The sequence below is a fragment of the Euwallacea similis genome, chromosome 22 (assembly GCF_039881205.1).
Source record: "Euwallacea similis isolate ESF13 chromosome 22, ESF131.1, whole genome shotgun sequence".
NCBI lineage: Eukaryota > Metazoa > Arthropoda > Insecta > Coleoptera > Curculionidae > Euwallacea > Euwallacea similis.
In genome coordinates, this window is record NC_089630.1 from 1,336,802 (window position 1) to 1,358,092 (window position 21,291).

Sequence of the window (21,291 nt, forward strand, 5' to 3'; positions counted from 1 at the left end):
TTTCTATCAAATTTGGGCGCGCTAAGGGTTCCTTGGTATCCCAAAAAGTGGAAAAATCCGTGCTAAATGTCCAGTGGCGTATTAGATTTGGATCTAAATTAATCAAAAACGCCATACTGGAGGTTTTCAAAAACTGATATTTTAAATTGTTCACAGCTACACTCAATATCAAGTTATGTTTTCTATACAATTTAGAGATCCAAGAGTTCTCTGAAATCTCATAAATTATGAAACATTCAGTGGCGTACTAAATTCGAATTTAAGTGAATTAACAATCCTACTTCTTTGTTTTGATCAAATTTGAATGTAATTTTCTGTAACAACTTTCCCCGACTATACCTGACCACTTTTGGACAGCAATTTCAATACCTTTGGCTAGCATTAATGTGCATATTTATTGTTGGCCAAGCGAAACTGTACGTTCAAGTATAATTTTTCAGGATTGTGTCCTGCCCAAACTTACCCCAGCAATGTTAGACCTGAATTATGTATTTTATGTTACTACATGCTTCAAATTAGTACTAATTGAACAATTTTCTGGATTATTGTCTGAATTTTTAACTAAAGAAAATTGAGCAATTTGAGTGTGAAATTTAATCATTTTTACTCACGCAAGTTAAGCTATTTTAAGGGAAAGCGAAGTTTATCTAAATATAGAACAGTGTGAGAGGCACTTTAAATTTGAATTAAATTTTTTGATTTTAACACCCTTGTATGCCGGCAATGAAGGGAAGAACCTGAACCAAACCGAACATTGCTTATATGAGCTCTTAAACTTAATCAAATTTTCTGTCATGTGCAAAGCTGTTAAATTGCTGCGCCTTCATTTCGACAAATCCTGTATATTATCTGAGTAAAGCAATGATAATCTTGCAATGTATAACTCACATTTCATTATTAAAACGCTCATTCGGCCAAAGCAGTTTGTCTTAACTGTAGTGGTCAATAAGGCACAGTGAAGATTGCGTCCACCATATCGTCCAGAATGAGCGAATCTCCTTACATTATCTCCATTCAGCAATTATTGATACAAAAGTTTTGAATATTTATGAACAAATATTTGGTAAATAATTGAGGGTATTTCCAATGGGATACGTATCAAGAAGATTTATGGTCAAAAATCGAATCTGCCCGTCCTGCGGGTGCTCTATATTTCATGGAGCAATCATTTCATGGGCAAATTAACCGAAAAACGTATAACGGATGTCCGGCCGAGAACGAAACGAAATCTAATATAAAGCGCACAATGGCCTAATAAAACACAATCGGAAACAAAAACTGCAATTATATGTATGACAATATATCGCCCGTGGACGCAACGTAATGCAGTTAAATATATTAATAATTGCAAACAATAAAAGTGGATTATTTTGCATGGGCGGCCGCAGTAATATTTCAGGGGTCCTGCAAAACCGACATGCTAAACAAAGAGGACACCGATAGGGAAGGACAATAATGGCCCCCGCTCGTTTTACGTTTCAGCCTGGACAATGTATTTTAATTTAGAAACATTACTTCGAATAGGACATTTACCGAGACATTTACCTACAGTTCTCAACTTTTATTCATATATGCGACCGCAGGACCGTACTAGGTTCATCCTCATATTTAAAGCTATTTAATGCGGCTCTCTCTGATGGGTTGCCTGGCGAGGAAAGTGCTTTTCATAACTCTTAAAATTTGGATGGGATTTCTGAGAGTGTTTTAACCTCCGAATCCAAAAAAATTGGACATGGGGTTAAACTCTTGAAAGTAATTCCCATCTCCCAACACGCCTCGCTCTTCCCTCTCGTAATCCCACTCAGAACCTTCCTCTTCTGCATATGAATCTTTTTTTGCTACCTACTTCCATTTCCGCAATCCACATGGAAGGTTTACACTGCCAATGTAAATCACACAAATGTTTCCAAAAACTGGATCGAGGATTGGTTTAATGGCAATAGGTCAATTGGATGTAATAAGCGAAAGAGAGAATTGGCTAGCAAGTATTGAGTAATTGCATATTGGGAGCCGTTTGTCATCCCACGCGCCGTTCTATGGATTATATCGCCGTTTGTTTTTGTTACAATGGTCGAACTGCTATAAACGGTTCATAAATCGTAGGTTAGTGTTAATTAAAAAATGTATAGATCTGGAAATCTGGAATCGATCGCATGACGGGATAATGCGCTTTTATTTATGAAAATCCTTGTGCCGAAAACCTGGATCATTACGCTTGTCACAACGTTTAGAACGTAATTATGCCCAGTTTGTCAGCGGCCGACTCCAGAAATGACGCTAGCTACGCTCTCCGGCCAACAGTTTTGCTGCCAAGCGGGACAGCAGCTAACTACCCTGGTACGGTCCTAGTCTAGTACATGTAGATGCGGGGCAGCTCACCTATGATTGCACTGTTGACACGCAAAACACTCTAGATGGTAAACGTTACTCCTGGCCCTCATCACCATTTCGAAGGCAGGAATCACTTTACTACACGCCGCACAGTACCCGGTGTTGCCAAATAAACGTAAATAGTCCCTTTTGCACAAGATTAGATTCGCTTTCGTATACAGGGTGGAGCCCACCTCGCCCAGTCTACAATCACAGCATCCGCACTTCAAACAGTCTTCGTGCCAGAACATATCCAGGGCTTTCAGCAGGTACCGTTCCGTGATGGGCTTACAGCATCCGGCGCACTCCTGAGGACTGCCCGTGCTGGTCGGCTTCGCCGCCTCGGTCTTGGACACGTCCATCGTCATCATGGGGCCGTTAGGCCGGCTCTTTATCTGGAAATAAAAATGATATTGAGTACCGCCGCTGGCTTGAACTACGCCAAAGTTCATTCAAGTCCGCAAGAAATTCATAATCAATCTTAAACATACAATTATATGAAGAGGGAGCAGATCAAAGACGATTGGGTTGCAATCAACGCTTCCAATTAAGCACTGCTCCCGGCGGCTGTGAAATCAATCAAAAAACTAATTGAAAGCTTGCTATGAACCCTCTAATCCCGTCTGACCAGGGGCGGACTTCGGGGGCGATTTTCTGTTGGTTCGTTACGCGAGCAACGCTAATTAGGTCCAATTCGAGTTCGTTATTGCGAAACTCGCTTCTTCTCCTCATATTTTCGTTAACAATTTGCTGTCCTCAATTCAATATTTAACCCATATGATATTGTTCGCTTATTATATCATTCCACGCTCCTCTACACTTTATTGGTTTATTCTCTCTATCGGAAATATCTCCGATCTCCCAATCCTGCTTTATTATCTAATTGCTTTCAAATAATTGTTTTAGATTTGGGCTCGCTCTTGTGGCTGGAAAACTATATAAAGAATCTGTCGGATAAACCGGAAAATTAAAATCGATTTCTGTTCTTTCTATAGATCTTATAATCTTTAAATTAACTTTTTGCAAGCTTGCCAGAAATTATATTGTTTCAAACAACAGGCACATGCCGAACCGAGATTAAAAAGATAAATATGCTTTTTATTTAACGAATAAATTAAAACGTTGGTTTGCATTTCCCGATAAAATAATCAAATTTCGGTTAATATATTCGTTGTGCAAAGGAAATTTGTATATTTTCAAAATAAATTTTTGTAATGGCCAGTCATCCGCAGTTACGTGCAAATCGGTGAAATAGTCATATTTGCCTCAGGGAGAATTCTGTTTGACCGCCCAGCATAAATCAAAAAGAGAAGGAAATTGAACACTCCAGAAGAGAGAGAGAGGCCAACAAACGCGATAATTGTTAACATTCTGAACCAACCAATCACATAACTTCCTTGAGGGTCGGCAGCTAATTGGACCAGTCCTCAATTCCTGCTTCAAATTCCTTCCAAAGCACTACTTCTAACTGCCTAAAAACACATTTTCACGAAGAGCTTTCCCACGCAGGTTTTTGAATAAATTTAAAGAGTGCCCCAGCCAATACTTACATAAATCCAGGATTTTCTGGGTCTACGGATGGTTTCCAGAATTCTGGAAAATTTGAACATAAAATTTCAAGTTATTTCAGGCCATTCAGTTTTAAATTATCTTTGCTGGAATAAGAGTCGGCTTCGATCTGAAGCTACCAATTTCCGGACGTAAGGAAGAGGAAAATATATCATATCATCACCTGGAACTGAGGTTGCGCTGTCATTTAAACCTAATGGATTCCAGATTTCTCGAAAATTCTCATTCAGAGGGTTTTGTTACAATCATTCTTGAATTCCCTTCTTGATTCTGAAAGAGCTGTGTAGTACTTTAAATTGAAAGAGCTTATCGGTGTTCCGGATTTACACAAGATTCCACTATTCACTTTCACAGATTGGAAGATTTTGGAAAGGTAGCGTTAAATTACCAGGTTCTGTCCTCCATAAAAATCGTATTGAAAACTCATTTTTTTCCGGATTTCTGGAATTGTATTTGATCTTCTGCCTCCAAATAGAGACTTTAAGCTTTGTCGAAGTTGCTATTTGAAGATTTTTATTGCAGTTTTTCTTCAATTTTAACTGCTTTTTGTACCATACTTTAAGAGATTTTTGGAGGTCCCTGGTACCAACGTGCACCTCACCTTGTCGAAAATTCTAGTAATTGAACATTTGTTTTTTACCAGCCAGAATTATTTCCCATTAAATATACCCTTATTCCATAATAATGTTTATTCATCATTAAAGTCTCTTTCTATCAAATTGAAAAATCGAACCTCTGCCGAAATCAATGCCCTCAAAGAGGAGAATTAAAGCGAACCCGACCTAATTCACTTTTTTTAATTAGCGTAAAAATAACAATTATTTGTGCTCTCGAAAGTACAAATTTGCTTTTTATTGTGTAAGCGAAAACATAATTAACTTTATAACGTAGAGAGAAGGGCTAATAAACGAAAAATACACAAAAAGAAATTTTAATTTTTGAGGTAATAAAGCGAAATAGTCATTTACTTTAATTAAAAACTTGAAAAGTATCCTTTGTTTTACAACTGTTCGAGGAAATAAAGTCTGAAGAAGTTGATTTTTTCCAAGCTCAAATTAGGGGGAATAAGGAGATAGGTTCGTGTTATTAGCACTTAGAAAAGTTAATTGTAAATTCCCCATTCATGACTGAAATCACTGAATATCACGTGAGGATATAAAAAGAAACCAGGGCAATTAGCTGTCGATCATCGATGCAGTTCACTGATTGGGTTAGTGACAAACTGATCTTAATTTGATTCCGGACATTGTTAGATTTTCTAATGCTTTCTAGATATTGCAATATATGCGTTTTATTACCATCCCCGCCCTTATTGACGTAAACATCATACTTCTGTCTAAAAGAAATAATATTTTTCATAAAGCACGAAGTTAATATAAGAAGTTTTCCCTTGAAAAGGACCAGCATACGCAAGGAAATAAATAATGCAAGGCAATAACAAAATATTGCTGGACGGTGAGCAGGGGCGTAACTGGTCTCCTCGATCCAGGAATAAATCCAGACTTCTCTTAATCGCCTAAAAAACTATACATGTTTGGGGGACCGAATTGAATTTCCAAAGTGTTGGAAATGTGCCGTCCAATATGACCGGGCCCTAAGCAACGTTTCCTGATAGAAAGCGTTTCCATCTAATATTGCATGAGGGCACGAAAAACATCCAGACGATTACGATACGTCAATGGCAGGAACGTATGTATCGGCCAAACGGATACCTTGTAGAGTTTAATAAAAATGTCAGAGAAAAGCAACTGGCAGGAGTATTAAGGGGACAGGGGTCTTCCAGCCAGTAGTCTTGTTCCTCCTAATATATTATTAATATTCGTATAACACAAGGGAGATTGTTTTATGTAAATGTTTGCCACAAGCGGTTTGATTGGGGGGAGAGGGGGTATTAGAAAGGATATAGAAAATTCCCCCTTACTGAATTGAAGGGGGGTAGGGTTGAGGGGCCTAGAAGAAATGCCCCCTTCGCTGAAATGGTTGATGGTTAATGCAGTTTCTACAATTTTTATATTTTAACTTGGTTTTCAAGAATACTATCAATTCAAGAAAAAACTGCATCTAAAATTTGGACGTTGGTTTATAACCCTTGAGCACCAATATCTCGGAGAACTCACGAATCTTTACCAAAGTGCTCTAAAATAAAAGAGCGTAAAACGTAGGTCTGAAGCTGCAGAACCTCATATCAGGTCCTGCTATGGGGTGACTCTATAAAAAAAAGGCTTAAAAAGGCGTCAAAAACTCCAGGAAAATCACCCTATATTCAACTGTTAAAGAATATATTTTGTTTTCCGAAGAAACACTTCGCCACTGATTTTAAAGAGCTTGAGATCTGAAAGAGTCTTCTTCAAATCTTGGGATTTACAAGCGAATTTTCAGAAGCCAGGATCATGGCAAATGAGGTTTAAAAAAGGGAAAAAAACTCCAGTAGAAGCAGTGAAAAAAATCACCCAACTTTTAAAGAAAATGTTTAATTTCTCTAGGAAAAGCTTCGCCACTGGCTCTCTAAGAGTTTGAAACCCCTAAGGTTCTTCTTCAAATATTGAGATTTACAAATTTAGTTTCCAGAATCAGGGACGTACCAAATAGAGCTTTAAACGAGATAAAATACTTCAGTATTAATGCGTCTAACATACTCTCTATTCTTAATAAAGAGTTGGTTTAATCTCCCTTTAGGAAAAAGCTCTACTTAACTTTAGGTAGCTCGAAGTCCCAAATATTTTTCCAAATTTTGTTATTTACAGGCGAGTTTCCAGAAGTCAGTGGCGTATCACATTGACACCTGGCGCACTATTGATTTCAAACAGCTTGAAATCTCTTCTCCCCCTTCTTGACCATTCATCATCATTTACTAAGGAGGTTTCACAAATTAACGCCGTTCCGACTGAGAAGGTTTAAAAAGGGATAGCTACAAAGAAATTGCCCAAAACCCTTCACTGTTTAATATGAGCCCTGATATCTCAGGAAGCCATGGAGCAAACTCATAAAATAATAGCTCAAACTTGACAAGCTCCATAAGCCTTTAGGAACCGATAGAAACCGCTCCAACTGCATCTCCGTGTCTCATAAGACACATAGAGCCTCAAATGCTTGTTACACTCCTTTTCTCGCTTCCTCCCCATGCGGACGCTTAAGGCTACGGTATTGAATTCCTAATCAACTACTTTAGTTAATTGGAGTTTTCTTTCCATTGATTTTTCTTGGGGCTAAAAGCTAATTTGCTAATTTTATTGTCTGGCTCGTCGTAGAAAAAGACATCGAAGGGGGATTTCTTTTATAATTGTCCTTTTTAATTACTCCAAGCTCAGTGCCCACTTATTTCAAATAACTCTACTTTGTTTTTACATGCTCTTAATGGAATTTATGTCTTAAAAGGCATAAAAACGCGACTAAACGAGTCCTAACTTTTAGGCCAATTAGCCTGCAGCCCGCATTAAACTATGTGGTAATACCAGTGAGAATATCTCTTCATAAACTTTCGATTTTTGCGGAGGAAGAGGAGCAGAATAGGGGCCTCGATAAGTCAATGAACGAACTGATTTCGAAAATCTATATCTGTTTCCATTTTGAAATTGACTTTAACGAAACAAAATAAATTCCAATTAGATCGTAGGTAATGGAAAACCGAAAGACGAAAGCCCTTAAATTAAAAAAATAAGGCCCGTAATCCCCCGTAATAAATCACCGAGTCAATAAGAGAAATTAACAATTAATTCCCTAATCAAAGTGTATCCATCTTAAAGAGAGAAAATAGATAATTAGATGATAAATTGAATGACTTTAATCTAAAATAAATAAGCGGAAACGAGAGAAAGGGCGAAACAAAGCAAACTAAGTGGCACTAAGCGAAGTAAGTGACGGATAGGGCTTTGAAAAGGACGGAGTTTGCGTTTGCGGAGCAAGGGAGAAAAGGATGGACTGTATGGGGTGCGTTATAAGCGTGAAATTGATCAGGGCGCCCTTTCAAGAGACCATCGAGTTATTTCAGACGATGTTAAGCAAATCCTGTTGCCAAAGATGATTGTGACTAAAAAGAATACAATACATATAGCAGATTCCCATTTAAGGGTTTTAATTATTATGAGCGAAGCCGTCTACATTGTCGCTTGTTCCTGTCGCTCACTCGCATTTTACGGGCGCCCTTTTTATGTATTCCGCTTTTTTAATAAGGAAAGGCGATAACTTTGACGATAAGGGCCGAAACGCACTCGAATGTATCCAAAGAATAACCCTGTTAATTAAGTTTGTCACTTAACTGTTCACCAGGCGGGGCAAATTTAGGTTTTTAATTATTTTTGTTCAGCATTTCCTCAGTTAGTTCATTATATAAAATTTAATTAAGTTTCCTCGGTCCTAATTTAACGCTACTAATCAAGTATAAAGTTTTTCCGTCCCTCTTGTTTCGCCAGTGCCGTAGTTGGTGTATCAATCAAAGGGAGGAATGTTTATTAGTTAGGTCAGGTTACTGAAAAGTAATTTCCTCAACACCCTAAACGGAATTCTCTTAAACGATTTTATAAAGAGACAGAATGGTATATATTGGTGGGTACATTTGAGGGTAGATTTGGAGGTAGCGATGCCCCATGAAACTGATTGTTCTCCATTATCCTAAATCAGAGAAATTTGCCAAATATTAAGTCTTTTTGTCCAATTCATACGAGGAAAAACTAATTATTTTCAAAAATTGTTAGAGTTCTCAAAATCTTGACAATACGGTGATTGCAAATTTTTCCGGCAAGATTAAAGACATTAATTTCCGCTGGCGCCATCTATAAACTGTCCCATAAACTTCGACTAGATATGCACTTATTCTTGACATTTTGGAGAACTCTCTCATATGGAAAATGTTCATTAAGTACGGTTTAAGTTCTATCAAAAAATTATCTCGAAAAAAATTTTAGTGGTTGATGTTCCATCCTCAATTTTAAAAACTGCTCCTCGAAAGGAAAACATGTTTAATTTACCGGTGCAGGGCTCAGGTTACTCAGTACGCGCAATGCACCTTTTCTAGCGTTATCCAGAATGGTCTAAAACTAAACATACCTGAATCGAAAGGGTGGATTTGGGGTTAGCTCACAAAACTGGTCGTGTTAAGCTGAGCTGAACTGCTAAATTACATCGATAACAATGCACCAAATAAAGAGTAATAAAATAGCTGATTTCCACGGCACTGAGCGGCTCCGAGTATCGTCCATTTTAAGCCAAAATTATCGTACGTGCTTCGAAATTTAACTGATAAAAATTTTAAATGACACCCTTTATTAACTGACTTTTATATTAACTTGTTTTGGAATCCTTATCCCGGCTTTTAATTAATGTTTTTTAATTAATTTTTATCAAGCACCATCTCGTTTTTAAGAAAGTAGGTGGCGTTTATAACGTTGCGAAAAATTCCACGCCTTATTAAATTAATGAATGCCTCATGACGGTTTTCTGACAGTCATTTTTCTGGTTTAACAAATTAGTTTCTTAGTTAGGAATTAATTGAAACATCACCTTTTTTTCTTGGTATTACGGCAAGTTTGAACTAGGCGAAAACTAAACTTTTACACAATCTCTGATCTCGCAGCCGAATAAACGCTTAAGAAAATTGTTCTTCCATATTTTTGTGTTCCAGATTCTCCTTGAGCCCGTCATGTAGTAAAATTTCGTCGGAACTCTCTCAACTCGTTAAGTTGATTGCGATAGTCAATTTGTATAATGGGAAGAATTCTTTGATATATGCGCGGCTTTCTAAGTGTATTACTTACAGATATCCAGTGATAGAAGGGACTCAACTACTATTGATGACTACGGGCGAGTCCATTTTGTTATTGCAATCCATATTATTCTTATTTCTAATATAGTAAATGGCCAATTCTTATTATTTAGAGTTGAGGTTGTTTTCCAAATTAAATAAATCTTGCATGTTTATTGGTGGGGCTGGTTCGAAAACGCACTTAAAAGATTACATGAGGCTTTTAGCCCGACTAACAAAGGAGAAAATATAATTTTGTATTGTTGATTCATTTCTGCAAGACTTGAACTAAAAATACTAAAAGCATTCGTGGGTAAAATTCCGAGAATCTTAATGTCCACCTTGCTGGAAAAAATGCCATTACGCCATGATAAAATTTTAAACATTTCAGGTAACGAAACATATATCGTGAAAACACGAAGGTAAAGAATTTGAGGTGGGAAAAAGAAAAATAAAATGCCGGAAATTTATTAATTTGCGCACATAAGAGCTCAGCCGGAAAATCCTAACAAAATTCCCATTACGAACCCACACGTCAGACGTCACCACAGCATCTGATAGGGCCATTTGCACTAAAGTGAAAATTAGTGTAGGCCGTGCGCTATTATAAGCCCTTGTATTATTTACAGGATCCCATTAGGGTAATTAGTAATTTGATGCCATAATTGCGGACGGGACGTTTAAAAAATTCCTCTCTGTGCTAAAAGGGGTGTTCAGGCTCTTATATTTAAAACTCGTAACGCTAATCCATTCTCGTGTGTATATGATGGTTTAAAATGGTCCGGTGCAATTAGGCGTACTAATTCGCAGTCGACTGTGATTAAAAATACTGTTTAATGAATGCATTTTTAATTGAGGTTTATCCCGGCCTTTCGAAACGTAAATACAGGGATATTCTGCCCCTTTCCAGCTATGGTTGCCACGAATGCTCTGTCGTCTGCATATAAAAGAAATTCCACTGCACGTTCAATTCATGTATACAACAAATACTGATTTTTTTTCACAAAATTTTTTTAAATCGTAAAAATTCTTGACAACATGAAAAATGAAAATTTTCCAGAGCGGCAAAAGCTTATCAAATATTCAGGTATCCTCTAGCACCATCCATAAATGGCCCTATAAAGTGAGAAAGTAAGTGCGGTTGTTTCTTGATAATTTGGCGAATGCGGTCATGTGAAAATCGTTTCTTATGTTATATTTGTTTTAAGTTTTGCATCAACAAATGATCCCAAAAAATGATTAGTAACTGAAGCTCTACCTCAATTGTGGAAAATGTTGCGTCCTAGAATTGAAAAGATAGTTATCAAATGCAGAAAAACCTAAGGGCTGCAAAACTGTATTCCAAACTCTGGAGGACATTGCTGAAAAGAACTTCTTCTGCTTCAAGTTCGTTCAAAAAAGCACGAAAACAGTACACGCTTCACTGTTAAAATAAACCCGCGTACAGTACATACGTATAGGGAGATAAAGGGCATTTGGTCCCAAAGCGCAGTTTATGTTTCGGAGCGTAGCCGCGTAAAGCTTTGAACGTTTAATGCGGTCTAATGTAAGCGAGTAGTCGTGTTTACTAATAAAACATATTGGTAATTAAGCGTTGCTAATTTGGTAATAAGCATCACAAACACAGAATTCAATTAACGTCAGAGGAGGAAAGCGGAGCCGGACAGAGAGAGCGGAATAACGAGCCCTGTTCAAATGAAGCGGCCGGAATGCAGTAGAGTGCTACCGTAATGGCCATTTACAGGGTGTGCACTGCTCGTTTTACAACGTAATATTACGCCAGAATGTTTAGAGGAGACCGTTTAGTGCGTATTTGTTGTGAGATGGCATTTAATTGTTGGATAGCTAACAGGCTTTATGCCCCAAACAATACCTGATGGAGCTTCTTTGTTTCTCTGCCACTCAAACTACCCCCTGGGAAGGCTCATCAAAGTGTTCGCATAGCTAAAATTATTTGTTTACAGACACACACGTCTGAAAGAAAAATCTTTCAAACAAACCTTCATTGAGAAAACACAGTTTTTGATAACGGGTGAACGGATTATTTTTGTTTGCGCCATAAATCTGTCCCTGGGGGTGCATGGTTTGTGTTTGTAACAATCGGGTAATAGATAGGCCAAGGGTGCTTCCCTGAAGAACGGCCTTTTTCGCCTGAAAACTCTCGATCCCTTAAAATCACAAGTTCCAAAACCTTTCACCTATATGACGTCTGCCCCAATCCGAGCGGCATTTTATGGGGATTTTGGGTCTTAAAGACGAAAATCGCCGTCACTTTCTGAGGAATACCCCCAGCTCACAATGTTATGAAAACAGGAATTCTAAGCCAGTGTTTATTTTCCCTGATAGCGTAATTTGTACATTCAAGTCTAATAAATATTTTAGCACCAGCTTGTATAAACCTATTCCTTGGCTGTTTAAGTTGAAGCTGATAAAACATCCTATTCTAAACTGTTCATACAGGTAAACCGTATGCATTTCGCATTTTAATGCTAAAGTAAACCCGCTTAACGTTAAGCAAATGTATAATTGATGTTTGCTTAATGAGCATAACTTGTTTTAAATTGTTTAATATTTTCTATACGTTTTATATAGATTTTAAGGTTTCAACTTATGGTATACTGGCTTTAGGCGAGGCGATTTCCCAGATGGTTCGAGGCTTTTAAAGGAATTATAAAGGCACTCGAGTCGGAAAAATCTGGCAGTTTTTAATTTCAGTTATGGCATCGTAAGTCTGAACATTAACGCAATAAAGTATAATAATTCGCCTGTTATAAGTGTCGATTTTTGTAAAGAATTGAGCTTACAAAGTGGCCAGGGCCCTTTTAAGTAAATTGGAAGTAACCGTATATAAGTTAAAGGCGTCGATGGAGCACTTTAGACGCAGACAACACAAAACAGGCCCTTTCAGATAAATTACTTTTATCGAAATTTACCATCGAACTAAGGTTCTTATATTATTAACTTTTTATTACTTTGCTCTAATTTATTACGAGCCGCTTAATTAGGATTTGGGCATCGCGTTGAGCAGATCTTTTGTGAAATCCCTGAAAAGTTCGTTAAGCGAAACATAAGACGTTTTTGAGATCGATTAGAGAGTGGTAGCACAATTAACATTGCCGTCCGCGTAATTGGCGTATCTCTTAACGAGAATACTGCGTAGGAGTAAATATTCTGATTTAGTCTTCATAAATTATCAACAGTCGCTCGCAGCTGCCTAATTAAACTAGCACGATATAAACGCTCGAATTATGTATCGAATGTCCGGCTAATGATCAAAGCCATTGAAATGCCTTTTTAGAGAACCTAACAATCTCCCTGATTGGCCCAAGTGCAGCATGAAAAGAAAATTTACCCGTATGTTTTTAATAAGGATCTTTCAAGAGAAAGAGTCAAAGAAGACATGCATAATTGGACATCCTCAGGGTAAAATCCAACTTTCCTACCCATGCCCTAAATAACGGAAACCTTGCTGCTAAATTAACGAAATTACCGATAAACCCATCACAATCTACCAAACAAATTATTCAATTATTGGAACAATCTTTTCATTCATTAGAGTTCTTTGCGTCATTATTGATATCGCCATTAGTTATTAAATTAGTGCACGTAATAAAATCCTGCTAATTAGCCTTTACACAATGCAAACAGTATCTAAACCGGCTAATTAATTGATTGTATGAGAATGTGCCGAGGATGGAAATTATTTACTCCAATTAGTACAATCTGGGAGATCAGCAAATCCTGATAACTCCACTACTGGTGTGGCCTTAATAAATACGAATTATTACTATTCGGTATTGGTTTGAGCAGTAGAGTTTCTCGTTAAAAGTTCAGAGATTTCTGTTGGAACAATCTGTATGATGAATTCCTCCAAAGCAAGAAGAGATTATGGCACATTAAAAAAAATCCAGCTCGTGAAAGCATCGAGGCACGCCAATGAACGTTTGGAAGTATGCCAATGAACGCTTCGAAGTATGCCGATGAAACCTTCCATTTCAATCGAGGTTTCTGCAGCAAATTTCGGGTGATACAGCGACGAGTCTAGAATGGTTGCATCTAAGACCAGAAATTAACAAGAAAGACCTTTGGGTGACTTTTGAGACCTTCAGAGGACACCAGTGAACAACATATTTACAGATACCAATAAGCGACGTATCAACAACAGTGACGGCAGCAAATCAGTGCGAGCTTGAGGTTAAAACAGACAGTGATTACTAGGTGGACAGAGCATCAGAATTAGAGCTAACGCTAGAAAAAACGACAGCAGTATTGCTAGTCGAGAAATGAAGAAGAAAGGAGAGAACAATTAAAGTGTTATGGAAGGAAATTAAATTTTTTAAAAAACTTAAAGTGTTTTGGAGAAATGTTTGATGAAGGATTGAGGTTGGCGAGTCACATCGAATACATTGAGGAGAGAGGGAGAGGCCTCGTAGGTCCCAAAAGGATGAATCACGCTAGATCACCAGACTGGGTACCTATGAAAGTTCCTCTACGAGCAAACATGTATCAATAAGCAAAAAAATCAAGTTCCAATCTGAAGTGAAACTGTAAGTCAGGCAAGCGCAGTTCGCCTCTGTTCAGTGGTGCCCCCCAACTTACCGCATGTACACGTCTGAGTATTATTATTACAAAAATGACCACTTTCATTGTAACTTAAACCAGAGAGAAATCGATTCGTTTGAAAAGCTCTGATCGGTTAAAAATAGCAAATTTCCATTACCAATCATCGAAATTCATTGCTCATTCCGATATCTCATTGAACAATAAACTAATTTCAAAATAATACTGACTGCAAAAATAAATAATACACAATTAAACTCACTTGACAGGATTACTTTACAATATTAAATTCACAAAAGGTTTTTGCAGGCATCAAATGGAATATTGCAATTCGAGACAAACTTGATGGAATGTTTAATTACATTAAAATCCGATGAATGGTGAATAGAAAATGCTGGTTGAAGGGAGTGAGAAGCTAAAAATTAGCCTCATTCACGAATAAATCCCTCATGCGATCATGTAAACTTGAGATTATAGACACAAAGACATCTAACAAGCAAGCAATAACCTGCATTGTATCGCTGTAGGTAAAACCCAATAAATCTTTTTTGAATAGGTCGTTATTACTGCTTTTTGTAGAGGACGAACATGGTTAATAGAGTGAATTCAGGGAATTTTATTAGGAATAATACGAGCTAAATTACCTTTCTCAAATTGTATCCATCATAGAGCAAATTGTAATGTATTGATTATGTTCTTGAAAGAGTAATGTCCAGTTTTACTCGAGAGATATCTAGGATATTACGAGTATTTCCCATGCATAAAGGGAAACAAGGAAAATCTACAATGTGGCCATTTTTCCATATATGAAATGTCTGCAATAATTATACCTATTCAAACCAGTTACGAGAAGTTGAACAGTGTAATGGGAATAATAGCGACCGCCAGTAATTGCGGCTTTTGTTCGGGTTTAGTTGGCCTGCATATGTTCCATAATTGATTTCAATTTAACCTGTCCTAGTATGTAACTTAAAGTCCGAATGGAATTCGTGACAAAAACCGTGATTATTCCAAACATGAAAGCCACACAAAGAGGCAGAAATAGGCCCGTTTCATCATTACCTTAACCAAAATCGCTTGAATAGAACATAATAATTGGAACCAAGATTTATCACGTAACACCCAAATAAAAAGGAAAACTTGCCCTCAAAAGTGATTTACTCTGGTTCCAACTTTAAATTGACTATCACCAGCCCGGAAATTGAATACAATTTCGTTCGAAAATTAAAATGGGCTTCGCTTTTTCTTTATGTACTTTGCACCCTAATTCATGTAATCAAATACTGAATAGAACGTCGTCAATATGGAGGAAAATTTACAGGAAATTTAGCTTTTTCATTTTCGCCTCTCCAGGATAAGACGTTATTTATTGCAAAATGACGTTCCTAATGGATGGCGAGGAAAATTGCAATTTGCAAACATCCCCTGTTTACTTTCGGTCTCTCAAGACAAGTCAAAAAACCGAATATCAACGGCGGCATTATCCTGAATGGAACAAGAGGGGTTCCGTGGAGGGTAGAAATAACAATTTCCCCGTTTTACCCGATCACAAGCCATTCCGAATCGAATTTAAAAACGATGCACGCACGAACATAAACAAATTCAATTAAAAGCTCATTTCATATGGCCGAAAGAAACCCTCCAGCTTTCTCTGCCAGTCTATGCAATAGGGGTACATAAATGAAACGTATTCTTCCATAGGACCTTAAAAAAAGTTATGGGGAGATACACACGAAACTGAAACAAATAAATGACTGTTCAAGAGCTCACTCCTAAAAAAACCTCCCTGAGGGGCATTTAAAAGAGGTCAGGTGTCGCAACTTCCAATAGGTAGGAAGTTAACTGGGATTCAAATGAGTTTGAAAAAACGCGAGATTCATGAAGGTGAACGATTCGAATCTGCCTCATTAATATTGATTTTTTTTTATTATTCGTTAAAAAAAAAACTCTCTCAGTAGCATTCAAAGGAAGTCGCCGTCTTAGAGTTTTGGCGGTAAGAGAGATGTTCGGCACGTCGAGGGCGCTGGCAGACCAGTGGTTTGTTGAACATGGATGGCCTTTCGGAATACGAATCATTTATCCCATCTTGTGCTACCTCGTACTGTTCTTCATCAAAAATTCCATTGCAGTAGTACAGAAAATGGATGCAACGGGACCTGGAATGAGATACTGTAGTCTTCAGCGACAAATCCAGATTTTGTCTGGATATAATGGTAGGGCAAGAGTAGGAAGGTGACGAGGTGCAGCAGACTGTAAGAATAATGGTGTAGCATCTTCTGCCCTATCTCAGAACCCTCAATAATCCTGTTTTTCAACAACGTAATACACGACCACATGTGACTTGCATTACTATAGATTTTTTTTAATAACGTGAAATCAATTTGTTACCTTAGCCACCCCGATCTCCAGACCTATCATCAATCGAATATGTCTGAAATATTCTGGGTAGAAAATTACAAAATTTACCCGATCCCCCAAAAACCCTAGCGGTGCTCTGCAATGCCATACAGATAGCCTGGAAAGAGATCCCTAAAGAGAACATCGATCATCTCATCGAATCAATGCCTAGGCATGTCCAGGAGTGCATAAGACAACACGGAGGGCCGACATATTATTAAGTTTTTTTCGAGTTTTAATCATTGAATTTGTTTCATTTTTTAAAAATGTACTTATGTTAGTATACGAAACATGCGAGCCACGAATTATTTAAATGAAACCATTTTTACGAGGTCCTCTCTTTTCTACGTCACGCAATATATTTTAAAGACACTTTATTTTTTAAATTATAATTCTTGTGCTACTCCAATTAAGCCCAAATTCAAAATAAAAATTGAACAATGAGAATAGAAATAAACCTATTAAAGAACTAGTTGGATTTTTCATGCATTTAATATTAGGCTTATACAACCACCGTTAATTTGTCAGGCTGGTGTGGATAGTGCAGGCGATATGAAAGGTAGAAAATCAGTTTTGGGTTATTTAACTAAGACGTTTGGAAATTTAACGCTTTGGATTGTGCGTAAATAAAGAACAACTGGAGCTCAATTAACAGCTCTGCATACTGAATCTCGAGCTTGTTTATATTAAAATAAATGATGAAGCATTAAATGCGGTTTAAAATGCTGAAAATATTTGCAATAATCAAGTTGGCCGATCATTGATTTAGGGGGCTCCATTGCGCTCGCTCGAAAAGAAGAATCCAGAAATTAACGGAAAGAAGAGTTTCTGGAAATTTTTTCGTATTACACGGCATCTCTTTGAAGTTAATGGGTGCAATGCAAAGATGAACAGTTACAAATCGCCTGTAACACAAGCTGAATCTCTTGTACACACTCTGAAACGTAAACACTGATTCTGAGCCAAGCAAAACATTCTTCACAGTCATTTTACTGACACGCTTTCCGAAGAGAATAGTGCTAATTTTGTTAATGATGCTTTGAAATGTACTAGTTTAATTTGTCCTCTCGCTGCGATTGTTACATTATAAGACGCCTGGCTACAAAAATCCCATATACATCCCTCTGATTTAACAACCGTAAACCGGATAATAAATCCGGCTTTCCATGAAAGCTTCCGAATTTAATACTGAATGATTTAAGATCCAGGTGTTTTTATAATCGAGATTAAGTGCTTATACATATCGACTGGACGTTCGTTTAACATGGGGTTTTATTCCTCGTTCTTGCAAGGTGCATTCTTGATATTTCAACTCGATAAGAGGATTTCGGTGCTCCTCATCCTTTGACAAGAAAACTGAGACGCACATGTTAATGGGCCATTACGATGTTTTGTATAAAAAAAGCAACCGAAACGCAGATGATTAAGGCAGGATGCGACAAATAGAAACAAATTTACTTAACACCTCGGGTCTGTCATTTAGATTATGAGCCTTGGGCTCTCTAGGCATAACAGGAAGTGAGGGGTAGATAATCGACTCTGAATGTGAAAGATATGGCTAAGTAGTTCGTTGACGTTTCTTTAGCAGATTTGCCATAAATATAAAGAGTCCATCATTATGCGTACATTTCAGCTGAAGCCATGTTTACAATAATTATTTTCCAAAGCACTTAAAGACGTTAATTACATTTACATCTTCACAGAGTCTTGTTTTGGTGGGTTGTCACGACGGGTTAAGGTGAGAAAGTTGTTATTATGAATTATTCAAGACGCCCAGCTCTTATAAGAGCGACGGCTTCACTTAATTGGATATAAGCCTTGATTGCACGATAGAGATTATTTCAAATTTTCGATCAATAGTCATTAACATGCATTGTGAGAAACAGTTTTCGAGAGGACGGGACGCTTTTCTTAACTCGGATTTTAATTGGAAAATACACAAGATGAAAGACGCTAATAAACATTGAAAAGTTATTTAACAGGTTGACGAATTAATTTGGGATTTAATAACATGACCGAGTGACAACATTTACATAAATAAATTAGTGCAGTCGGCTAAACGACTCTAAAATTGATCCCAAAAAAAGGTTTTCAGTATTAAATCAACATGGAAGTTTGCATAATTTACTCGAGATTTATTTACTTTGATAACGGAGATATTGTTCAATATACAAAAAAAGAGGATGATTGAAGCGGCTGGGATTTAGAGACAGGTTAGAGGCCAGTAAAGAAGAACAGCCTCAACTGTCACTCCTTCTGCTCAGGATAAACCATACTGAATTTAGAGATAGGTTCAAGATAAAGAGGAAATCCAGACAGGCAAAATCGGCTGGCCTCAACTCCTTTCCTTTCTTTTTTAATTAGGAACACGTTCAGAGTTGAAGCAAGTAAAGAGGAATATCCTCAATTACTAGTCAGTCTGTTCAGGATAAAGGCAAGGTCGAAGCAGGGAATAAAGGAAATGAGCTTCAATTTCCAGGAGGAATCTTTGTATTTAATCTTCTTCACTTTAGAGACAAGTTCACATTAGAGAAAAAGAAAGAGAACTAGCTTCAATTTCCTAGATATTTGATTCAAGATTGTGTAAAGACTCATCAAAAACTTCAAATCAAACTAGAATATCTGAATACAATGTCTTTGTCGTTAGTACCCCGGAAAATCATTTTTATGAGCGATATATAGAGCAATTTGAGAATGAAATATAGAATTATTTACATATTTATTATACAGGATAAAATTTGAAGTTGCCAATTTGCAAATGAATAGTATCCCAGCCTGTAGAACTCGATTATTTCGGATTTTGTGCCAAAATTCAAGTCTCTTTCAAAGTCAAATGCAGAGCTATTATCGTCAGCGCATTAGAAATTACGTTTTCTCAATAATTTATATAGGCTGAAGTTGCTGAGTAAAACACAATTGACATGCGGCCCTGTAGCCCCCAAGTAGTCCAGGTATTCCATGAAGTGCAAATTGGCGTTTTGAAGAAGAAAAATGAACACATTTATCCACTTGATAGGATTAAATATTGACTCAACAATTCGGGAATAGAGACTCTTTAAAAACTTTAAAACTATTTAGGCAATCTATGGACAATAAATAGAGCAATTTAGAGAAGAAATATAGTCAGTTACCCACTCTGCAGGATTAAATGTGGACTCACTCATTCGGAAATAGAGGCACTTCAAACACTTGATTAAAATAAAATTTTGGACTAAAAGAGAGTCTCTGTTTCACCCTGTCAAACACAGTTATTTTGGGCTTTGTGTGTGCGACAGATATGGTGATTCGAAGTAGAAATATAAAGCAAATTAGTCTCTTCTTACAAGCATTATGTGAACTCATATAAGTTCAAGGGTTTTAGAAGTTCTATGGATGAAGATCACTAAAACATCCTCCAAGACAATCTGTATTGCAGCTTTATTCCGTCCCACTAAGACTAACCATTTCACTAAGACTGACCTGTCCATTTCTGCACCCATCTTCTTGGATCAGGCTTAACTCGTCCAAAAGAATCTGTCCAGTAAAGTGGCGAGTTGGAATTAATGTCTTTCCATTAGCTGTTTATTGCTCCCTGTTTTCAGGTTCATGTTCCAGATGCGTTTGAGTTGTCTTCCCCATACCTCCTTCATTGATCACGATCCTTGAAATTCTTTATAGTCCAGAATACAACAAAGAACGCCTCACCTTGACCATTCCCAGTGCATACGCATATCTGCACGTTGCGTGTAATAATTTTCAAGCACACCAATAGAGGCAATTCATTCATTCCTCTTCTGGATAACGTCATCTGGTAGATTAGCGAAGTCCATTATTCGAACTAAGCAGAGGCATTAAAATTAATGTATTCGTTTATTTACTTTAGCCGTATACGTCAATTTGGACGACAATTCAATGTCCATTTGTTAAAACTGTGCCCCATTAAGACAGACACAAGTTATCGCGAAGCATTCTTCTGTTCCTTAATAAGGAAATCCTGAAACGACTTCGTGATACTCAAGAAATAATTGATAATTAAACATTAACAACACAGTATAGCCTTTTACAACGCTTATTAAGCAGGGTTTAATTGGACTGGTTTATAAATTTATAAACCTACTGGAAAAGCTCTCGACTGGTTCTAAATAAGATTTTTGTATGCGCGCCTGCGGTAATTTATTTTTATTTTACTTGGAATATAATCACCTCCTTTGTATTAGAACTAGTATAATTAAATGTAAATTAGATTGTTTTTCCCCTATTTAAATAGTATCAATCATAATTGCCCTAGTCAGCTTTCCCGTACGGATTTCAATGATGGTAATTACACGCTTACAAACGCAAAGTCAACGGTTTGAAAGAGAAGCACCGCATGCATTACTTGTGAAGTGATATTATGGCCAGGATATGAATATCACGACTACACAAATAATATTGAATTACGTGCCACTTAAACGTGCTTGTTTTACTTGGGGGCCACCACGAAGAACGGATCTGAGTACATGTGTTTTAGTCTGGCATCTCCTAGACTGAGAATCTAAGATTTGCATGAATTAAATCAAACAAATTAAATAGGGGAAAGATCAATTTTTAATACAAACAGTCCAAGATTCGCCCAAGTGTATCACGTATACATATCTGCAAATATCAGGACCCCCCTGAAATATTTTAAATTGAAGCCG

General features: G+C 37.2%; 1 protein-coding gene across 1 annotated transcript in view; it reads right to left on the minus strand.

Moving 5' to 3' along the window:
• LOC136416113 (LIM domain only protein 3-like) overlaps positions 1 to 21,291 on the minus strand; it is a 31,761-nt gene that overhangs the window by 3,548 nt on the left and 6,922 nt on the right. The window contains exon 2 of the mRNA XM_066401130.1: positions 2,380 to 2,765. Within this exon, the coding sequence (XP_066257227.1) occupies positions 2,380 to 2,741 (362 nt within the window). The 5' untranslated portion in view covers positions 2,742 to 2,765. The remainder of the gene's footprint in view (positions 1 to 2,379; positions 2,766 to 21,291) is intronic.